Source organism: Pelophylax lessonae, assembly GCF_965119305.1.
Source record: "Pelophylax lessonae genome assembly, chromosome: 2".
Classification (NCBI taxonomy): Eukaryota; Metazoa; Chordata; class Amphibia; order Anura; family Ranidae; genus Pelophylax; species Pelophylax lessonae.
The window spans coordinates 239,933,995-239,956,606 of NC_138769.1; the positions used below are offsets into that span (position 1 = coordinate 239,933,995).

At 46.2% G+C, this 22,612-nt stretch overlaps 1 protein-coding gene across 1 annotated transcript in view; it reads left to right on the top strand.

Annotated features, from left to right (window-relative positions):
• The first annotated feature begins 14,914 nt into the window (after positions 1-14,914).
• The window catches only part of PPM1J (protein phosphatase, Mg2+/Mn2+ dependent 1J), a 128,832-nt gene continuing 121,134 nt past the window's right edge, over positions 14,915-22,612 (top strand). Inside the window, exon 1 of the mRNA XM_082248428.1 lies at positions 14,915-15,182. Within this exon, the coding sequence (XP_082104554.1) occupies positions 14,929-15,182 (254 nt within the window). The 5' untranslated portion in view covers positions 14,915-14,928. The remainder of the gene's footprint in view (positions 15,183-22,612) is intronic.

A 22,612-nucleotide genomic window follows, 5' to 3' on the forward strand; every position in this document is an offset into this window, starting at 1 on the left:
TTTCAACTTTGTCTTTTAAAAAATATCCAATATACTCAATTTATGTCATTTTTTTTGGCCAAAATATATTTAGCTACATGTCTTTGACAAAAAAAAAATCAATGAGCGTATTTTTATTGGTTTGCGCAAAAGTTATAGCGTCTACAAACTATGGTGTAAATACTGAAATTTACGAAGCTTTAATTTCTGACTGCCTATCTCATTTCATGAAGTGCTAAAATGGCGGGGCAGTACAAAACCCCCCCAAACTACCACTTTTTGGAAAGTAGACATCCTAAGGAATGTTCTGAGAGGCATGTTGAGCTCATTGAATATTTTATTTTTTTGTCACAGGTGTTTGAAAAATGACTAAAAAAATTTTTTTTTTTTTTTTTACACAAAGTTGTCATTGAAATGATATATTGCTCACACATGCCATGGGTATATGTGTAATTACACCCCAAAATATATTCTGCTGCTTCTCCTGAGTACAGGGATACCACATATGTGAGACTTTTTGGGAGCGTAGCTGTGTACGGGAGCCGGAAAACAAATCACCACCATCAGAATTTCAAAGGGCGTACATTTTTCATTGCATTTTCTCACTACCTATAACGGTTTAGGAGGCCCTGAAATGTCAAGATACCACAAAACCCCCCCAAATGACCCCATTTTGGAAAGTAGACACCCCAAGCTGTTTGCTGAGAGGCATGGTGAGTCCATGGAATATTTTATATTTTGCCACAAGTTTCGGGAAAATTACAATTTTTTTTTTTAATTTTTTTTTTTTACACAACGTTGTCACTAAAAGATAAATTTCTCACACATGACATGGGTATATGTGGAATGACACCCCAAAATACATTCTGCCGCTTCTCCTGAGTATGGGGATGCCCCATGTGTGAGACTTTTTGGGAGCCTAGCTGTGTACAGGACCGCGAAAACCAATCAACACTCTCAGGTTTTCTAATGGCGTAAATTGTTCATGTCACCTCTGCACTACCTGTCGCAGTTTCGGAGGCCCTAAAATTCCAAGATGGCACAAAACCCCCCCAAATGACCCCATTTTGGAAAGTAGACACCCCAAGCTATTTGCCGAGAGGCATGGTGAGTCCATGGAATATTTTATATTTTGCCACAAGTTCCGGGAAATATATATATATATATATATTTTTTTTTTTTTTACACAAAGCGGTCAGTAAATGATATATTGCTCACACATGCCATGGGTATATGTGAAATGACACCCCAAAATACATTCTGCTGCTTCTCCTGAGTACAGGGATACCCCATGTGTGAGACTTTTTTGCAGTCTAGCCGAGTACAGGACCCCGAAAACCAACCTCCACTTTCAGGCTTTCCAAGGGCGTAAATTGTTGATTTCACTCCTGACTACCTATCACAGTTTCGGAGGCCCTAAAATTCCAAGATAGCACAAAACCCCCCCAAATGACCCCATTTTGGAAAGTAGACACCCCAAGCTGTTTGCTGAGAGGCATGGTGAGTCCATGGAATATTTTATATTTTGCCACAAGTTCCGGGAAATATATATATATATATATATTTTTTTTTTTTTTACACAAAGCTGTCAGTAAATGATATATTGCTCACACATGCCATGTGTATATGTGAAATGACACCCCAAAATACATTCTGCTGCTTCTCCTGAGTACAGGGATACCCCATGTGTGAGACTTTTTTGCAGTCTAGCCGAGTACAGGACCCCGAAAACCAACCTCCACTTTCAGGCTTTCCAAAGGCGTAAATTGTTGATTTCACTCCTGACTACCTATCACAGTTTCGGAGGCCCTAAAATTCCAAGATAGCACAAAACCCCCCCAAATGACCCCATTTTGGAAAGTAGACACCCCAAGCTGTTTGCTGAGAGGCATGGTGAGTCCATGGAATATTTTATATTTTGCCACAAGTTCCGGGAAATATATATATATATTTATTTTTTTTTTACACAAAGCTGTCAGTAAATGATATATTGCTCACACATGCCATGGGTATATGTGAAATGACACCCCAAAATACATTCTGCTGCTTCTCCTGAGTACAGGGATACCCCATGTGTGAGACTTTTTTGCAGTCTAGCCGAGTACAGGACCCCGAAAACCAACCTCCACTTTCAGGCTTTCCAAGGGCGTAAATTGTTGATTTCACTCCTGACTACCTATCACAGTTTCGGAGGCCCTAAAATTCCAAGATAGCACAAAACCCCCCCAAATGACCCCATTTTGGAAAGTAGACACCCTGAGCTATTTGCAGAGAGGCATGTTGAGTGTTTTGCAGATCTCACTTTTTGTCACAAAGTTTTGGAAATTGAAAAAAGAGGAAAAAAAATGCATTTTCCTGTTTTTTCTTCATTTTCCAAAAAAAATGAGAGCTGCAAAATACTCACCATGCCTCTCAGCAAATAGATTGGAGTGTCTACTTTGCAAAATTGGGTCATTTGGGGGGGTTTTGTGCTATCTTGGAATTTTAGGGCCTCCGAAACTGTGATAGGTAGTCAGGAGTGAAATCAACAATTTACGCCCTTGGAAAGCCTGAAAGTGGAGGTTGGTTTTCGGGGTCCTGTACTCGGCTAGACTGCAAAAAAGTCTCACACATGGGGTATCCCTGTACTCAGGAGAAGCAGCAGAATGTATTTTGGGGTGTCATTTCACATATACCCATGGCATGCGTGAGCATTATATCATTTACTGACAACTTTGTGTTAAAAAAAAAAAAAAAATTATTTTCCCGAAACTTGTGGCAAAATATAAACTATTCCATGGACTCACCATGCTTCTCAGCCAATAGCTTGGAGTGTCTACTTTGCAAAATGGGGTCATTTGGGGGGGTTTTGTGCTATCTTGAAATTTCAGGGCCTCTGAAACTGTGACAGGTAGTCAGGGGTAAAATCAGCAATTTACGCCATTAGAAAACCTGAAGATGTGGATTGGTTTTCGGGGGCGCGTACACAGCTACGCTGCCAAAAAGTCTCACACATGGGGTATCCCTGTACTCAGGAGAAGCAGCAGAATGTATTTTGGGGTGTCATTTCACATATACACATGGCATGTGTGAGCAATATATCATTTAGTGACAACTTTCTGTAAAAAAACAACAAAAAAAAAAGAAATAATAATTTTCCCGACACTTGTAGCAAAATATAAAATATTCCATGGACTCACCATGCCTCTCAGCAAATAGCTTTGGGTGTCTACTTTTCAAAAAGGGGTCATTAGGGGGGTGTTTGAACTGTCCCGGCATTTTATGCTCAATCTTATCCACACATCACCCACTCTTCTAACCACTTGAAAACCAAGCCTTTTCTGTGCCTTTTTGTTTACATGAAAAAATATTTTTTTTTTACTAGAAAATTACTTTGAACCCCCAAACATTATATATTTCTTTAAAGCAGAGGCCCTATAGAATAAAATGGGGGATGTTGCAAATTTTTTTGTCACACGGTATTTGCGCACAGATTTTCCAAACGCAATTTTTGCGAAAAAAATACATTTTTTTTTAATTTATTGCACAAATACACTATATAATTCCAATTTTTTTGGTAAAATTTAAAAGATGATCTTATGCCGAGTTCATAGACACCTGACATGACATGCTTTAAAAATTGCGCACGCCTGCGCAGCGGCAACAACGTACGTACATTTTTAAAAACTTTAAAAGTCTCTACAGGTTACCACTTTAGACTTACAGAGGAGGTCTACTGCAAAAATTACTGCACTCGATCTGGCGATCGCGGCGATACCTCACATGCATGCTGAAATTGCGGTTTACATATGACACTAGACCAACGCTTGCGTGTGCCATTGCGTGCAAGCACGGGGGGAAAGGGGGGGGGCTCAATTTTTTTTTTTTTTTTTTTTTTTTTTTTTTTTGCTTTTTTATGTTATTTTGACACCTTTCCTTTAATTTTTTTTTTTTAAATCATTTTTATTGTTATCACAGTGAATTTAGATATCCCCTATGATAGCAATCGGTAGTGACAGGTACTCTTTTTTAAAAAAATTGGGGTCTTTTATACTCTAGATCTCTCCTCTGACCTTAATGTATCTGACCACGCCAAAATTGGTGTGATAAAATACTTTCCCAATTTCCCAATGGCCCTGTTTATTTCTGGCGAAAAAGAAGTCATGAAATGCTCGTAGCCTCCGGCATCTTAGGCCATAGAGATGATTGGAGCCATTCTAATCTTCAATTAGCTCTATGGTTAGATAACTGAACCACCGGCTGCACTCTCGGGTTAACCGGTGGGACAGGAGAGCCCGAGAAAAACCACGGAAGGCTGCGGAAGGCGGCGGTGGGGGGGGGGGAGACCCCTCCCACTGCATGTAAAAGCAGTCTAGCGGCCAATTACCTGCTAGGATTGCTTTTACATGTTAGCCGACCGCTGGCTGTAAAAAACGATACCAAGATGATGCCTAAATCTGCAGGCATCATCCTGGTACAACCACTCAAAGTCCAGCAACGTACCAGTACATTGCTGGTCCTTGTTTGGCATATAGGTTTTTTTTTTTTCATGCAGCCTGTGGGCTGAACGGAAAAAAAGAGAACCTATCAGAAATCAGCACAGGAATAATGCGTAGTATTACTCATCATTAACCGCCCAAACAACCACCCACTGAATTTAATGATGGGTATACACGACACTATCCACGTATACCAAAATAGGATTTTAACTGCAGTGCTGAAATCAGAAAATCACCACAGCTGCTATCAGCAAAGGTATCCATATATGCTGAGCGCAAACACTGTTTGTGTCAGAATATATAAAATCAATGCATGGTAGCCGACGAGGGACCTGCAAGAGAAACAGGTCACAAAAGAATGAAAAAACAAACAAAGTACATTAAAAAAAAGTACATTAGGAAGAGTAGGACATATAAAATGACTGACACAACAAAAAATTTTGGATTCTCATCATTAACCGCCCAAACAACCACCCACTGAATTTAATGATGGGTATACACGGCGCTATCCACATATACCAAAATAAGATTTTAACTGCAGTGCTGAAATCAGAAAATCACCACAGCTGCTATCAGCAAAGGTATCCATATATGCTGAGCGCAAACGCTGTTTGTGTCAGAATATATAAAATCAATGCGTGGTAGCCGACAATTACCTGCAAGAGAAACAGGTCACAAAAGAATGAAAAAACAAACAAAGGACATTGAAAAAAGTATAGTAGGAAGGAGTAGAAGGACATATAAAATTACTGACACCACAACAGTTTTTGGATCCTTTTATTTTACTTTCTAACTGTTCCTTTATTTCTTGATTTGGGAGGGAGTGCGATCTTCTGCGATCTTCTCTTCCAGCTTGGGTCTCTCAAAATGTCGATGGACATCCAACATCCTTCGAGACCCTGTGTTTATGTGCCCTACACTGTGTCGTGCTGTACCCTACACTAATACTCCACTAGTGTATGGTAGCGCTCAAAACATTCCCCGATGCAGAGACCAGGATGGTCAGGACATTTGGGACAATAATAACGGGTGTCACGCCTAAATCCGCGCCTGCTACAGACACGACATCGTCTTTGGGGTCGTATTTGGGTAGGGGTACTCGGGAGGGCATAAGGAAAATGCCTCTCATGCAGCCGGCTCACTGCATCTGGAAGGGGAAGTTGGGCAGGCATGCCTCCTGGGTACAGGTAGGCAAGGATGACCGCTTCCTGGAATTCCCGGAAGGGTCCAGTTCGTCCTGACGCCCTGTATAGGACAAAGGCGTTCAGCATAGCCAATTGGAAAAGGTAAACAGACACTTTTTTGTACCAGCGTCTGGCTTTACGGGCAACTAAATACGGCGCCAAAAGCTGGTCGTTAAGGTCCACCCCTCCCATGTTAAGGTTATATTCGTGGACACAGAGGGGTTTCTCCATAACGCCAGTTGCCGTAGGGATTTGGACTGTCGTGTCTGCGTGAAGGGAGGACAGAACATAAACATCCCGTGTATCCTTCCACTTCACCGCAAGTAATTTGTCCGTTTTCAAGCAGGCTCTCGCCCCCCGACTAAGACGGGAATTTACAAGCCGTTGGGGGAAGCCCCGGCGATTAGGTCGCACGGTGCCACATGCGCCAATTTGTAAATCAAGCAGGTGACTAAATAGTGGCACGCTTGTGTAAAAATTGTCCACGTACAAATGGTACCCCTTTCCGGATAAGGGTGACACCAAGTCCCAAACAATCTTACCGCTGCTCCCTATGTAGTCTGGGCAGTTCGGGGGCTCCACAGTGCTATCTTTTCCCTCATAGACACGGAAATTAACTGTATAGCCTGTGGCCCTGTCACAGAGCTTATACAACTTGACCCCGTATCTGGCACGCTTGCTGGGGAGGTACTGTTTGATAGCAAGACGGCCAGTAAATTTAATCAGGGACTCGTCAATGCAGACAACTTGTTCGGGGGTAAACAAGGCTGCAAACCGCTGATTGAAGTGGTCTATGAGGGGCCGAATTTTGTGGAGCCGATCGTATGCAGGGTCTCCCCGAGGACGACAGATTTCATTGTCGCTGAAATGCATAAATCGCAGAATTTGCTCGTATCTCCCCCTGGACATGGAGGCAGAGTACATGCGCATATGGTGAGCTGGGCTAGTGGACCAATATAGCCGCAATTCACTTTGTTTAGTTATGCCCATGTGGAGGGAAAGGCCCAGAAAGATCTTAAATTCGGAAACCGTTATAGGATTCCAGCCGAATCGTCTGGCAAGGTGCGAATTTGGGTTGGCGGCGATAAATTGTTGAGCATATAAATTTGATTGATCCACAATAGATCTGAAAAGATCTTCCGTGAAGAACAGCTCAAAAAAGTTCAGGGGCGTAAAACCAGCTGTCTCCACGTGGATTCCAGGTTGGGCGGTGAATGGGGGAAGTACTGGCGCTGTAGAATCAGTGGGTTGCCAATTGGGATATGCCAGCACATCAGGGAGGGCACTATGGGCTCTACGGGCCTGTCTTCGAATACGCGGTGGCTGCGGGCCACTACTTGTGCTAGCCACCGCACCAGCTTCAACTGCACTTAGGGGACTCGCCACGTCACCAGGTCTTACTGCAGTGCTGGTTGTACTAGGTCCAGGTTGTACTAGGCCGCTGGCGCTTGCCAGGTCGCCAGAAGGATGAGCGGCACTAGTACCCACACTCTGCTCCATACGAGCACCCTGCGATTCCTGCATTTCAACAACACCAGAATGGGGTCGGGTACGCCTGGGTCTAACAGGGACCCATCTGTCGTCGGAGCTGTCTGTCAGGGAGCCGCTGCTGTCATCTGGTTCGTATACTGACCCTGATTCTGCCGGTGAGGCTTCCCCATCGCTCTCACCTGACATGGTCATCATACTGTAAATAGCTTCATCACTGTACGAACGTTTAGACATTTTGGTAACTAAATTTACCCGTACAGTGATGCGACTCACAGGTAATAAAAGCACCTGGTTGTCGAAGACTATTTCAAGCGCTACCAAAAAAACTGCTAATGCTAGCAGGGATCAGGCCTGACTCTGCTAACACAGCGGTTTTGTGTCTTGTGTTTTTTGTAAGTGACAGTAATCTATTGATTACTACACTTACCTGGGTGAAAGGGTTAAACGCAGGTGCTGGCCGGAATCAGTGCTGATCGTGCAAACACCGCGTTTTGGGAACCCTAAACTATGGGGGCGCTAGTATAGCTCTGATCAGATCAGATATTGATCTGTTCAAACACTATACTAGAAATGGAAGTGTAGGTGCGTGCGTGCGTGTGTGGTGATCAAGGGGTTACTTCTAAACTATGCGCCGGGGATCTGGGGGGGGGTGGCGGGGACCCTAAACCTCCTTTGGGAAAGAAACTAGCTAGCTAGCGCAACCTCAAGTCACAATGACACCAATACAAAATACAGTAAAAACAGTATATTATGTGTGTATTAGTGCTAATGTGACAGAGGGTGTAGGGGTTAACGGGATGTGATCAGGGGGGGATCAGGGGTTTAAATCTTTATTGGGAGGGACTGGCGGGTATCCTAAGGATAAAAGGAACGGTGGCAAGCGCTAAACCTGGTCACAAGTCACACTTATACGGGTATATAGAAAATGCTATATACTGTATACAGTGTGCGTTGTGGCAGGGGGTGTAGGGGTGATCAGGGGGGGATCAGGGGATTAAATCTTTATTGGGCGGGTGGCGGGGACCCTAAACCTCCTTGGGACACAAACTTAGTCGCCTGCGCTAATTCTGATCACAATCACACTAATACAAAAATACAAAAACACCGTATATTACGTTTGTATTAGTGCTGATGTGACAGAGGGTGTAGGGGTTAACTAGCGGTGATCAGGGGGGGGTCAGGGGAGATCAGGGGCTCAAATCTTTATTAGGGGGGGGTGGCGGGTAATTCAAGTGGAAAAAAGGGGGTCGCAAGCGCTAGACCTGACCACAAATCACACTTATACGTGTATATAGCAAAATGCTATATACTGTATACGGTGTGTGTTATGGCAGGGGGTGTAGGGGTGATCAGGGGGGGGTCAGGGGCTTAAATCTTTATTGGGCGGGTGGCGGGGACCCTAAACCTTCTTGGGACAGAAACTTAGTCGCCTGCGCTAATTCTGATCACAATCACACTAATACAAAAATACAATAACACCGTATATTGCGTTTGTATTAGTGCTGATGTGACAGAGGGTGTAGGGGTTAACGGCGGTGATCAGGGGGGGGTCAGGGGAGATCAGTGGGTTAAATCTTTATTAGGGGGGGGTGGGGGGTAATTTGAGTGGAAAAGGGGGGGTCGCAAGGGCTACACCTGTTCACAAATCACACTTATACAGGTATATAGGTATATGCTATATGCTGTATATAGTGTGTGTTGTGTCAGGTGCTGTAGGGGTTAATTGGGGGGGCGATCGGGGGTGAAATGTGCCTATCTAAGTGTGTATGTACGTGCTTGGTGCTGTACTTACAATTAGATGTGCTCTCCTCTCACGCTGGATCCGAAAAGACCGTTGGGAGGGGAGGGCACATCTCCTCTAAGCCTGTGTTTACATTTCACAGGCTTAGAGGGAGATCTGATTGGGCAGGACCGATCAACAGGTCCAGACCAAAAATGATTGGCCTGGACCTGATGACTGATCGGTTCTGAACCCAATCGAGTCATCGGCGGGACCGCGGGTGCGCGCGCGCGCGCGCCAGAGCGGCGAAGGCTAGTGACGTACCGCTACGTCACTCTGCCTGGCCGGGGCTGACCGCCGCAGTATATAGTCGTGCGGCGGTCGGCAACTGGTTAAAGACCCCCAAACCCCCTCCTCGGCACTGAAAAGCATTCAAAAGGCCAAGTTTGGCTGTTTTGAATGCTGTCAGTTTTTATAATGTGGCACCGTTACCTGGAAGTGATGTCATGACATCACTTCTGGGTTGTTTACATGGAGACCGGTTCAGAGCCGAATGTGGCTTTGATCAGGTCTTCTGTTCGGCGGCCATGCAGGTAGGATGCTGGTGGGATGGGAGACCCGGGTGAGCCGTGTGAGGGGGGGGGACGGACATCCCCTCCCGCTTCTTGTAATGACAGCCGAGCGCGGTTGTCATTACAAGACAGCCGACCGTTGGCTATGGACACCGGTACCGGGGTGAAGCCTCTAGCTGCAGGCATCACTCCGGTACAGCACTTTCCCGAAATATATCGGTAACCTCAGGGGCCGATTTCGATATATCGGGGAAAGTGCATATCGGCCCCTGATATATCAGTGGTGCCGATAATCGGTCGATCTCTAATGCGTAGTCTTTGTCTATCGATTTGAGGCGAACGCATACTGTAATGATAAGTGATTGTCGTTTGCTAGGCTATCGTACAACAAACGTTTTTGTGTTTGTCCCTTTGGATTTTGTTGGACAAAATGTCGTGATCAGCTGTCGAAAGTGGTGTACTAACGATCATGATAATAAATTATCATGCGATTAATTTGAAAGCGATTTAATTCGTACGATTTTCTGATCGTGTGTACGAAGCATTAGACCTCTAAAGTGTGATCCACGGTTAGGGTTGCCACCTCATCCCTTTAAACCCAAACACATATGAATTGCACAGGGTCTGAGGCTAATTTAATGCTGATAAGGCACCAAGTGAGTTTAATTACCACCTTAAATCAACCTGTGTAATTAACCACTTAACCACTTCTGGACCGGAAGGTTTACCCCTTAATGACCAGGTAATTTTTTGCGATTCGGCACTGCGTTACTTTAACTGACAATTGTGCGGCCGTGCGAAGCTGTACCCAAAGAAAATTGATGTAATTTTTTCCCCACAAATAGATCTTTCTTTTGGTGGTCATTGATCACATGTGCGATTTTTATTTTTTGCGCTATAAACAAAAAAAGAGCGAGCGACTGAAATAAAAAAAACAATATTTTTTACTTTCTGCTATAAAACATTCCCAATAAAAAAAAATAAAAAAATCCATTTTTTTTCATCGTTTTAGGTCTATTTGTATTCTGCTACATATTTTTGGTAAAAAAAAATCCCAATAAGTGTATATTGAAAGTTATCGTGTCTACAAACTAGGGGAAAGATTTGTCATTTTTATTTATTTATTTTTTTCACTAGCAATGGTGGCGATCAGCGATTTTTAGCGGGACTGTGACATTGCGGCGGACAGACACCTAACTGACATTTTTGACACTTTTGGGGGGACCAGTGACATTACTACAGTAAACAGTGCTAAAAATATGCACTGTTACTGTACTATGACACTGGCAGGGAAGGGGGTTAACACCAGTGGCGATCAAAGGGTTAAATGTGTTCCTAGGGGGTGCTTTCTAACTGTGGGGGGGGGTGGGCTTGCTGCATGAACACAGAGACCTGTGTTCCTAAATAAGAGGAACACAGGATCCCTGTGTTCATAACTGACAGAACAGCGGTCTGCTGTGTTTACAACCGCAGACTGCCATTCTGTCACCACAAGGAGCGATCGTGGGTGCTCGGCGGGCATCGTGGCCGCTGGACCCACTGATCGGCTTCCTCTGTGGGGAATGAGTGCGCGCCTCCGCTAGCGGTTCCACAAAGCTACATACAGTTGTGTCGTTTCGCGGGACAAAGCCGACCTGCCGCAGTAAAAGTAAAAGAGGTTAATCAGCCCCAGAACATGTGTAATTAACCACTTAGGCCCTGTTCACAGCTGAGCGTTTTACAAGCTGAAAAACGCTCATCTCTTAAGTCTCAAAACGTCCAACAAGCAAAATCCCTTTCATTTCAAAGGCCCCTGTTCACATAAGACGTTTTTTCGCCTGAAGCAAAACGCCTGAAGCTCATAAAAGTACATAAGCTTCTTTTTTTGGCAGATTACAAGCATTTTTGTTAGATATCAATGCCTCCCTCCAAACACCTGCAAAAAACGCCTGAAAAAGTGTCTGAAAAACGCCCGAAAAAATCGCCTGAAAAATACCTGAAAACGATACGCTCAGGTGTGAATGGAGCCTTAGGACCAGGCCTATTTCTGACACTTGTTTACAAGTTAAAATCAGTATTTTTTGCTAGAAAATTACTTAAAACCCCCAAACATATTATATATACAGTATCTCACAAAAGTAAGTACACCCCTCACATTTTTGTAAATATTTTTTTATATCTTTTCATGTGACAGCACTGAAGAAATGACACTTTGCTACAATGTAAAGTAGTGAGTGTACAGCTTGTATAACAGTGTACATTTGCTGCCCCCTCAAAATAACTCAACACACAGCCATTATTGTCTAAACCGCTGGCAACAAAAGTGAGTACACCCCTAAGTGAAAATGTCCAAATTGGGCCCAATTAGCCATTTTCCCTCTCCGGTGTCATGTGACTCATTAGTGTTACAAGGTCTCAGGCGTGTTAAATTTGGTGTTATCACTCTCACTCTCTCATACTGTTCACTATAAGTTCAATATGGCACTTCATGGCAAAGAACTCTCTGAGGATCTGAAAAAAATAATTGCTGCTCTACATAAAGATGGCCTAGGCTATAAGAAGATTGTCAAGACCTTGAAACTGAGCTGCAGCACGGTGGCCAAGACCATACAGCGGTTTAACAGAACAGGTTCCACTCAGAACAGGCCTCACCATGGTCGACCAAAGAAGTTCAGTTCACCTGCTCAGTGTCATATCCAGAGGTTGTCTTTGTATGCGGTTTCTTTTGTGAGCGAGCTCACGGGGATGGGGACGCTTTAAAAAAAAATGTTTTCCTATTTATTTTATTTTATCTTTTATTTTTAAACACTGTTTAAAAAAAATAAAAAATCTTTTCACTTTTATTGCTGTCACAAGCAATGTAAACATCCCTTGTGGCAGTAATAGGTAGTGACAGGTACTCTTTATGGAGGGATTGGAGATCTAAAAGACCACAGACCCCTCCACTGCACTTCAAAGTATTCAAAATGCCGAAATCGGCATTTTTGAATACTGTCACTTTTTTAAATCGGCACCGTTGGCAGCCGAGTAAACCGGAAGTGATGTTGTGACATCGCTTCTGGGTTACCTGATTGGAGACCCGATCCAAAGCCGGATCCGACTTCGTTCAGGACACCAACCAGCCGGCAGATGTGCCGACAAGTTGCTTGGGTCTCCCGGTGGAACGGGAGACCCGGGCAGTGCCGCGGAGCATGGCGGGAAGGGAGGGAGGTGCGTCCCCTCCCGCTCGCTGGGATAACGGCTGAGCGGCTGCTGAGCTGCATTGGTTATCTCCAGAAAGCCAACCTTTCTAAACTATCAACTGTGCTTCATGGGAGTCAGAGGATCGGTAAAAACAGGCAGTTGAGCCGAGGCTTTACCACCTCCAACCTCCCACCTAACAAAGAACATGCAGCCACTCAGGGCTGTATACATGCCACGATGCTTTGCTTTGAGCAAAAATGAATCTGTTGTGTTTAGCAGGCAGTGCAGCAGCAAAACACGACCCATTAAAGTTATTAGGTAAGTGCCACAACTGCCCTGCAACTGCTACTCACGGGGCATGACTTGTCATGTGACTTTGCAGTCCCAAGTCGCAGGACAAGTCACACAAGTGTCAAAGGGGCCTAAAGCAATATTAACCGCTTGCCGATCGCCGCAAGTACATTTACTGCGGCAGTCAGCCCTCCTGGGCAAAGTGACGTAGTACTACGTCGCTCGCCCAGGAGCCTGTAGGGGGAGAGCGTGCGCCGCCGGAGGCGCGCTCCCGCCCCCGCTCGTTCACGGGCATCCCCGCACGAGGTGACTAGCGGCTCCAATGTCCGACAGTCACTCGCGATCTCCCGCTGGAGAGAGAGAAAGGCAGGCGGGTGATGTAAACAAAAAAAAAATCGCACAGGTGATCAAATACAACCAAAAGAAAGCCCTGTTTGTGGGAAAAAAAGGACGTCAATTTCATTTGGGTACAGCGTTGCACGACCGCGCAATTGCCCATTAAAGTCAAGCAGTGCCGAATCGCAAAATAGGCCCTGGTCTTTGAGCAGGAAAATCCTCCGGGGCTTAAGTGGTTAAAGTCAACTTTAAAAAAAAAAAGTCATACTTACCTTCGCTGTGCAGTGGTTTGTACAGAGCAGCCACAATACTCCTCTTCTCAGGTCCTCCGCAGGCGCATGCCTATTCAACGGAATCCAATGGCTGCCATCGCTGATCGTATGCTGGTTTTCCAGCATGCCTATACAACAGAAGCCAATGGCTGCCAGCACTGATTGGATGCCAGTTTTCCAGCATGCCTATACAACAGAAGCCAATGGCTGCCAGCGCTGATCGGATGCCGATTGGATGTTACTTTTCCAGCATGCCTATACAACAGAAGCCAATGGCTGCCAGCGCTGATCGGATGCCGATTGGATGCTGTTTTTCAAGCATGCCTGTTCGACAGAAACCAATGACTTCCAGCGGCTGATCGGATGCCGATTGGATACTGGTTTTCCAGCATGCCTGTTCGACAGAAGTCAATAGCTGCCAGCACTGCTCGGATGCCAGTTTTCCAGAATGCCTATGCAACAGAAGCCAATGGCTGCCAACCCTGATCGGATGCCAGTTTTCCAGCATGCTTATACAACAGAAGCCAACAGTTGCCAGCCCTGATTGGATGCCGGTTTTCCAGCATGCCTATACATCAGAAGCCAATGGCTGCCAGCGCTGATCGGATGCCGATTGGATGCTGGTTTTCCAGCATGGCTATACAGCAAAAGTCAATGGCTGCCAGCGCTGATCAAATGCCGATCGGATGCCAGTTTTCCAGCATGCCTATACAACAGAAGCCAATGGCTGCCAGCGCTGATCAAATGCCGATTGGATGCCGGTTTTCCAGCATGCCTATACAACACAAGCTGGGTGTTCGGCTGGTGTACATATGGGCTGAATATGCCAGCTGGTTTCTGTTGAACTGGCCGATATTCGCCCGGGCTTTGGAGATGAGCATTTAACCCTTGCAGCATGTGAGGGGGGGCACTGCAAGTGTAGTTTTTCTCTTGTGCCCAAAGTTGGGATTTAATAACATACTGAGAAACAGATTCTGTTTATTCCTGTGTTTGTAATAGCAGTAGTTGTGGTTCTTCCTACATAATACTTCTCACATGAGCATTCCACACACTGCATTGTACATGTGATGATGAATTGTTTCATTTCTGTTTCCTCATCCCCTTCTTGAAGTGTAATGATCTGCTTTCCCTTGTCTTTACATTGACTTTGCAGGAGCTGAGTGTACACAGAGGAACAGCCCAGGAGCTGACAGAGGAGGAGTTTTATCAGGCTCTGTATGCTGACACTGGGTGTGCAATCCACTACTGTTGGTAAGCTCACTTGCTTTGAGCAGTGCGAGAGCATAGGACCTAACCAGCATGACTTGTGTGATCTGAGCTGGGATCCTGCTACCGGAGGGGACTTCATATAGACTGAGTGTACACCTGTGCCTGCATCCCCAGAGCACAGCTGGATGTCCCATTCTGCCCCCAGCCATCCATCTCCGCTCTTACTGCACGGTGATGATCAGTAAGGTCAAAGCGGCTGTATCCGGGCTGGTTGGGTCGCTGTCCAACAAGCACAGTGCTCTGCCCGGCCCCTGTACCCCTGAGAAGGAGCCCCCCGCGGCCGCGGTTGCAAAACCTCAGCCCCCCTGCAGGCCCCCGTTCTTGAAGTTGTCTCCGGAGGAGATCCACAAATTGGGCGACCACAATAGCAGGATTGTTCGGAGTCTGAAATCCCCTGAAGATCTGTACTGGGGGACCGGCTACGCTGAGTAAGTACACCATCATTATAGAATTTATGTTTGTGTTTCTCATTATTATAATAGTATGTGATGATGATGTTCTAAGCTGGCCATAGACAGATCCAAATTCAGACTGTTCAGCAGGAACCAGCCGAAATACGATCTGTCTATGGGCAGGCTGGTTGTACTGATGTCAATCCATCCATGTGACTTCAGTACAGCCAGCCTGTCAGGTTTTTTTTTTTAGCCCAATCACTGTTGGCCGCCAGCATTAATCGTATTCTGCCGGTGGGGAAGACTGAAAACAATAACGCTGCTGGATGGATTCCCCCATCAACACTGATTGTATTGATGAGGGAATTCAGCAATTTTCTTTCCTTCAAACCAGCCTGTCAGGTTTTTTTTTTTGCCCAATCACTGTCGGCGGCTGTAGCCGCCTGCAGTAATCGTATCCTGCTGGTGGGGAAGGCTGAAAACAATAGCACTGCGGGAGGGATTCCCCCATCCATACTGATTGTATTCATGAGGGAATTTAGCAATTTTCTTTCCTTCAAACCAGTCTGTCAGGTTTTTTTTTTTTTCGCCCAATCACTGTCGGCGGCTGTAACCGCCTGCAGTAATCGTATCCTGCCGGTGGGGAAGGCTGAAAACAATAGCACTGCGGGAGGGATTCCCCCATCAACACTGATTGTATTGATGAGGGAATTCAGCAATTTTCTTTCCTTCAACCCGTGGATCTGGCTGGTGTCATCTTTTACAATACTATGTACCCCCCTTCCCCAAATAGCCATTGATTGATACGTACACCCACCAATTACTGTTAGTACCTCTTGATGTAGGTACAATTAACCACTTCAGCCCCAGAAGGTTTTACCCCTTAATGGAAAGGCCATTTTTTTGCGATACGGCCCTGTGTTACTTTAACTGACAATTGCGCGATCGTGCAATGCTGTACCCAAATAAAATTGATGTCCTTTTTATTTAAGTGGTATTTAATCACCTCTGCGGCTATAAACAAGAAAAAAGAGCGACAATTTTGCAAAAAAAAAAAAAAACATTTTTACTTTCTGATCTAAAACATTGCCAATAAAAAAAATGTAAAAAATCTAATTTCTTAAAATGTCTTTAAATTTAGGCCAATATGTATGCTGCTACATATTTTTGGTGAAAAAAAAAAAAATCCGAATAAGCGTATATTGATTGGTTTGCACAAACCTTATCGTGTCTACAAACTATGGGATATTTTCATGGCATTTTTATTTATTTATTTATTTACTTACTAGTAATGGCGGCGATTAGGGATTTTTATCCCGACTGCAACATTGCGCATAAATTAGACACTTGACACTTGTTTGGGAACCAGTGACATTGTTACAGCTATCATTTCTAAACAAATATGCACTGTTACTTTACTAACGACACTGGCAGGGAAGGGGTTAACCTTTGGGTTGAGCAAAGGGTTAACTGTGTGCCTAACTGCTGCTTGCTAACTGTGCGGGGGGGGGGGGTTTGCTCTGACTGGGTGTAGACAGAGATCTGTGTTAGCATGAACACAAGATCTCTATCTTCTCTGTCAGAACGGTGATCTGCCTTGTTTACATAGTCTGATTGCCATTCTGCCTCTCCCAGGAATAATCGCGGGTGGTTGGCGGCCATCGGGTCCGTTGAACCCCCATGATTGGTATCCCCTGTGTCGAAATTGTACGTGATCGTGCATCCCAGTGCCCCCCAATGTCTATTACACAAAACGACGTACAGGTACGTAGTTTCGCGCAATAGAGCTTACCTGCCAAAGTACAAGTGCAGTAAGCAGTCGGCAAGTGGTTAAAAACTGACCGCACTAAGCAGGAGAGTACACCGTAGTCAGTTCTCTAGCTATCCTGGGAACTCAGCCTACTCTCCTCCAATGATCAGACTGGCACATCTCCACTGCACAGCCATTCACTGGCAAGCTCAGTGTGCTGCTGCTGCTGCTTCTCCTTCCCCAGCTCTTATGCAGCTGAGAACAGAGGGAGTGTGATCACTTAGGCTGCATTCACATGTCAGCGTTTGGATCGCGGGCGGAACAAAATCGCGGGACGCAATACACTCCAAAGAAGCTCTTGTACTTCTTTGGAGCGTAATGCGTCCCGCGATTTTGTTTGCGCGATGTTGCCGCGATTTGGCAGGCGGAAATCGCGGCAACATCGCTCGGCGTTTGGGGGGCTATTGCAAATCAACGGGCAACGCTAGGCATCCCACGATTTGCAATAAATCTCCGGATCGCGGGCGGAACCGCGGCGGTTCTGCCCGCGATCCATACGCTCACATGTGAACAGAGCCTTATAAAAAAGGGTATTTATAATGTTTTTCATTTCTTTAATGAGTGGGGCTCTAACAAACATTCTCTAACAAATGTTTTGACTTTCAGTTCTATTTTAAGCCCCCATTCACACTGGGGCGACGCTACTTCGCACCGCGACCTCTGAGGTCGCGGTGCGAGCAGCGCGCCGCGACCTCGGAGCGGCCGCCACGGACTTCGTAACATTGAAGTCTATGGCGGTCGCCTCCTGGTCGCCCCAAAGAAGCTCCGGACCCTTTTTCTGAGTCGGAGCGACTTGTGTCGCTCCTATCAGAACGGGTCCGCAGCTTCCCTATGGGAGGCGACCTGCGGCGACCTGTGAGGCGACCAGGTCGCCTCACAGGTCGCCCCAGTGTGAACGGGGGCTTAAGCTGAGTTGTTTTACAAGGTGATCGTTTACAAACAATTGAACTGATCGTTTTTGTTTAGGCTCCGTTCACATCTAGGCGTTTTGGGGGAGTTTTTCTGCTCTAGAATCAGCTCTCAAAACGCCCAACAAGACAAATCCTATTCATTTCAATGGCCCCTGTTCACATCTGAGCGTTTTGACGCTGTATACAAAACGCCCAACGCTCAAAAAAGTACATGAGCTTCTTTTTGGGCAGATTACAGGCGTTTTCCATTGGTATCTATTCAATCAAAAAACGCCTGCACAAAAAACGCCTGTAAATCGCGGTAAAATCGTGGTAAAAAAACGCGCGAAAACGCTACGCTCAGGTGTGAATGTAGCCTTAGGGAAGAACCAGGTGCAGCTGTTTTCCTTACCTGATTCACTGCTCTCGCAGACTCCTCTGCGTTGCAGCCTCTTCGACCCTGCCCTCTGGCAATCTAAGGTCCTCTGATGTCATCAAGGCTGATGCAGGTACCTTAGCCCTGCATTGGAAGTGAGAATTGGACAAGCCGTTTCTGAAGCATTGGGGTGGAGGATCGTTGTTTGTTGGGGGAGCAGAGGATCTGAAAATTAAGGCCCTATGCACACAAGGCATTTTTGCAGCTGCTGTTAGGAATGTCAGACTTTTTTTTTTTTTTTTTTTTTTTTGCAGCTTAAAAACGCCCCTCCATGTTATTCTATGCCTCATGCACACACAGGGCTTTTAGGAGCTCCAAGTGGCATAGGCGTTTTTAAGCTGCAAAACAAAATACAGGAACAGTGCGTTCTGGAGCTGCGGCGTTAAGCTGTAAAAACATCTGACGCTGCTAAAGGCTGGTTAACATTACTTATATGGCGTTAAGCCACGTTATACGTTTTTTTTTTTTTGTTTTTTTTTTTAAATCAATGATTCCCTATGGGAGCCCATTGATTTGAATGGAAGTTGCAACACAAGTCGGATCAGGATGACCCAACTTGTGGTACGACTTGCGCTCTTAGAATCTTGAGCGGGAACTCCACACCAAAATGGAAAAAAAAAAGGCGTGGGGGGGTCCCCCCCCAGGTTCCAGACCAGGCCCTTCGGGTCCGGTATGGATTTTGAGGGGAGCCCCATGCTGAAAAACGGCATGGGTTCCCCCCCAAAATCCACACCAGACCCTTACGCGAGCATGCAGCCCGGCAGGACATGTAAGGGGAGGGGACAAGCGAGCGGCCCCACCCCAAAGCACCTCGCCCCCATGTTGATGAGAGGACAAGGGCCTCTTCCCGACAACCCTGGGCGGTAGTTGTGGGGGTCTTCGGGCAGGGGGCTTATAGGAATCTGGATGCCCGCTTTAACAAGGGGGCCCCTCCCAATGTGAATGGGTATGGGGTACATTGTACCCCTACCCATTCACCCCATAAAAGGCAGTAAATGTAAATAATGACAGGAGACGTTTTAAGAAGTTTATTAAAAATCTTCATCTGGTCTTCTCCACTCTTTTGCCCTCCGCTCTTTTGCCCTCCACTCTGGTCTTCTCCCCTCTGCTCTTCTCCCCTCCGCTCTGGTCTTCTCCCCTCTGCTCTGGTCCTCCTCTGACGATCTCTCCGGTGATTATGCCGGCTCTGGTCCATGCAACCTATTATATAGCCATTAGGACGTCACCCGGAGACGCCCCCTTATGTCACAGATGATCGTCGGAGGAGGACCAGAGGAAGAAGAAGACCAGAGGGGAGAAGACAAGAGGAAGAAGAGCGGAGGAAGAAGAAGACCAGAGGGGAGAAGAGCGGAAGGGAGAAGACCAGAGCAGAGGGGAGAAGAGCGGAGGGGAGAAGACCAGAGCGGAGGGCAAAAGAGCAGAGAAAACCAGATAAAGATTTTTAATAAACTTCTTAAAACATCTCCTGTCATTATTTACATACACTGCCTTTTATGGGGTGAATGGGTAGGGGTACAATGTACCCCATACTCATTCACATAGGGAGGGGGTCCAGGATATGGGGGGCCCCCTTGTTAAAGGGGGCTTCCAGATTCTGATAAGCCCCCTGCCCGCAGACCCCCACAACCACCGCCCAGGGTTGTCGGGAAGAGGCCCTTGTCCTCATCGACATGGGGGCAAGGTGCTTTGGGGTTGGGCGTGTGGCCTAGTATGGTCACTCGCTCGTCCCCTTCCCTTTCTTAGCCTGCCGGGCTGCATGCTCAGATAAGGGTCTGGTATGGATTTTGGGGGGACCCCCACACCGTTTTTTCGGCATGGGGCTCCCCTCAAAATCCATACCAAAACTGAAGGGGACCCCCCACGCAGGTTTTTTTCCCATTTTGGCGTGGAGTTCCCCCTCAAGATTCTCAGAGCACAAGTCGCACCACAAGTCAAGTCATCCTGATGTGACTTGTGATGCGACTTCCATTCAAATCAATGGCCCGAAAGCCGTATCAATGACGGCTCCTAGGCAACCATTAGCGCTACAAATTTTATTCATAACCATTGATTTTGAATGGAGGCAGAAAAAAACGCTGCTAAAAGCAAAACATGCAATAACGCCAATGGAAAAAGCTACTAAAAGTAAGTTTTTACAGCTGCTTTTTCCTGGCATTAGAAGTGGCTCTGCAGCTCGTTTTTTCTGACACCCTGTGTGCATTGGGCCTAAGTGCTCTTACCACCCCCTAGACCAGGGGTCTTCAAACTTTCCAAACAAAGGGCCAGTTTACTGTCCTTCAGAGTTAAGGGCGCCAGACTAGTCATTGGGAGTAAAAAAGGTCCTGACATTAGTGGGAATAAACAATGCCTCATTTTTGGGGTCAGTGGGAGGAAATGTGCCAAGTCATTTTTATTAAAAAGGAATTGTGCCCCATCTTTGGTGTCATTGGGAGGAATTCTGCCCCTTCATTGGTGTCAGTGGTGGGAGTTATGTCCCATTGTTGGTATCAGTGGATAAAAATAGTGCACCAAGGGCTGGATAAATGCAAGCAAAGAGCCTTATCTGCCCCGCAGGCTGCAGTTTGAAGACCACTGCCCTAGACTAAATGAGTGGTTAACCCTTGTAGTGCCAGGGCAGCCCCACTGCAAGGGAAGACATGTAGGCTGTATTTGAACAAGCAGTTACACACACTGCAATTTCTGACGGCAAGACTGTAGATTCCAGCAGCTGGAATTGACAGATGTGTGCGAATAGCTGCATACATAGTGCAATGCAGCCAAGATCATTGCAGGCTATCACTGGCTGTGCAAACACTTAGGAATAGGCTGTCATTGCATTGTAGGTTTTCAGCGGCCGCAGCTATTCACACACGTCTGTCAATTCCAATCGCATTAATCCACTGGAAATCTCTATGTGCGGATAGAGCTTTAGCTTTCCCAGGGTTCAGCTTTAAAAAATTCTAGTGTGCACGTAACTGGCTGTTTTTCCAAATCCCTCATAGTTTTAAAGCATCCAAGTGCCTTATGACTTATTGTTTGCTAAATTTCTTCATTGTTATGAAGCAGAAGTACCCAGGAACCCATCTAAACTACTCTCAGTGTACCTGTAAGGTTTAACACTGCTTCTAGGGGCGTCTGGCCTTTTTGGTTTTTTTTTCTGCCTCTAAACGCCCTTGCATGTTAGCCTATGTGTCCATGCACACAGGGCAGTCATCAGAAATTGTGTGACCCCTACATAGCTTTAGGCCTGGACCCCTCTAGGCCTGACCACCAACAATTTCCAGGGCCCGCCTAATGGCTGTCCCACCAAATCTTTCCACTGGCCACCCCACTGAGTTCTTCAGCGCACCCACTTTTATTATAACACTTACAACTTAATATATCCTCCATCCTATGCCCTCGTCCTCCTCCTTCTCTAGTCCCATCTTCTCCTCCTCCAGCCCCATCTCCTCCATCCCATGTCCTCCATCTACCCCATACCATGTCCTCCTCTTCCAGTCTCATCTCCCCCATCCCATGTCTTCCTCCTTCTCCATCCATGTCCTCCTCCTTCTATAGTCCCATCTCCTCCATCCCATGTCCTCCTCCTCCATTCCACATCCTCCTCCAGTCCAATTTCCTCCATTCCATGTCCTCCTCCTCCTCTATTTTCATCTCCTCCAAACCATGTCCTCCTCTTCCTCCTCCTCCTCCAGTCCTATCTGCTCTGTTCCATCTTCTCCATACCATATCCTCCTCCATCTCATATCCCCCATACCATGACCCCCTCCAGTCCCATCCCATGTCCTCCTCCTCCTACATCCCATGTCCTCCTTCATCCCATGTACTCCTCCTCCTCCTCCTTCAGTCCCATCCCCTGTCCTCCTCCTTCTCCTCCAGTCCCATTCCCCCCATCCCACGTTCTCCTCTTTCAGTCTCCACTTCCCCATCCCACATCCTCCTCTTCTAGTCTTCTCTCCCCATCACATGTCCTCCTTCTCCTGGGCCTCCCTCATCACATGTTCTCTTCTCCTTCATTCTAGATGTAAACGCATCTGAATGCTCTGTAACGCTAGGTGTGTTTAGCGCTTCATTGTGAATTAATTTCAATGGGCAGAATAAATTAATGTTTGTTTCACACCGCCACCCCTGTGCAGTGGATTCTTCTTGCTCAAGTAGGATCGCTCCGGTGATCCCCGCTGAGCAGGCGGATGACAGGTCTTGTCCGCTCCATTATGCAGGGTGAACACGGACATAGTCCCACTCTCCTTTATGGGGAAATTGGATGGAAGCGAACCCCCTATCCCTTTCCATTCCGATCTGATCTGCCAGACGGATGGAAAATAGGACCACCGTCCCCTACCAGATAGCG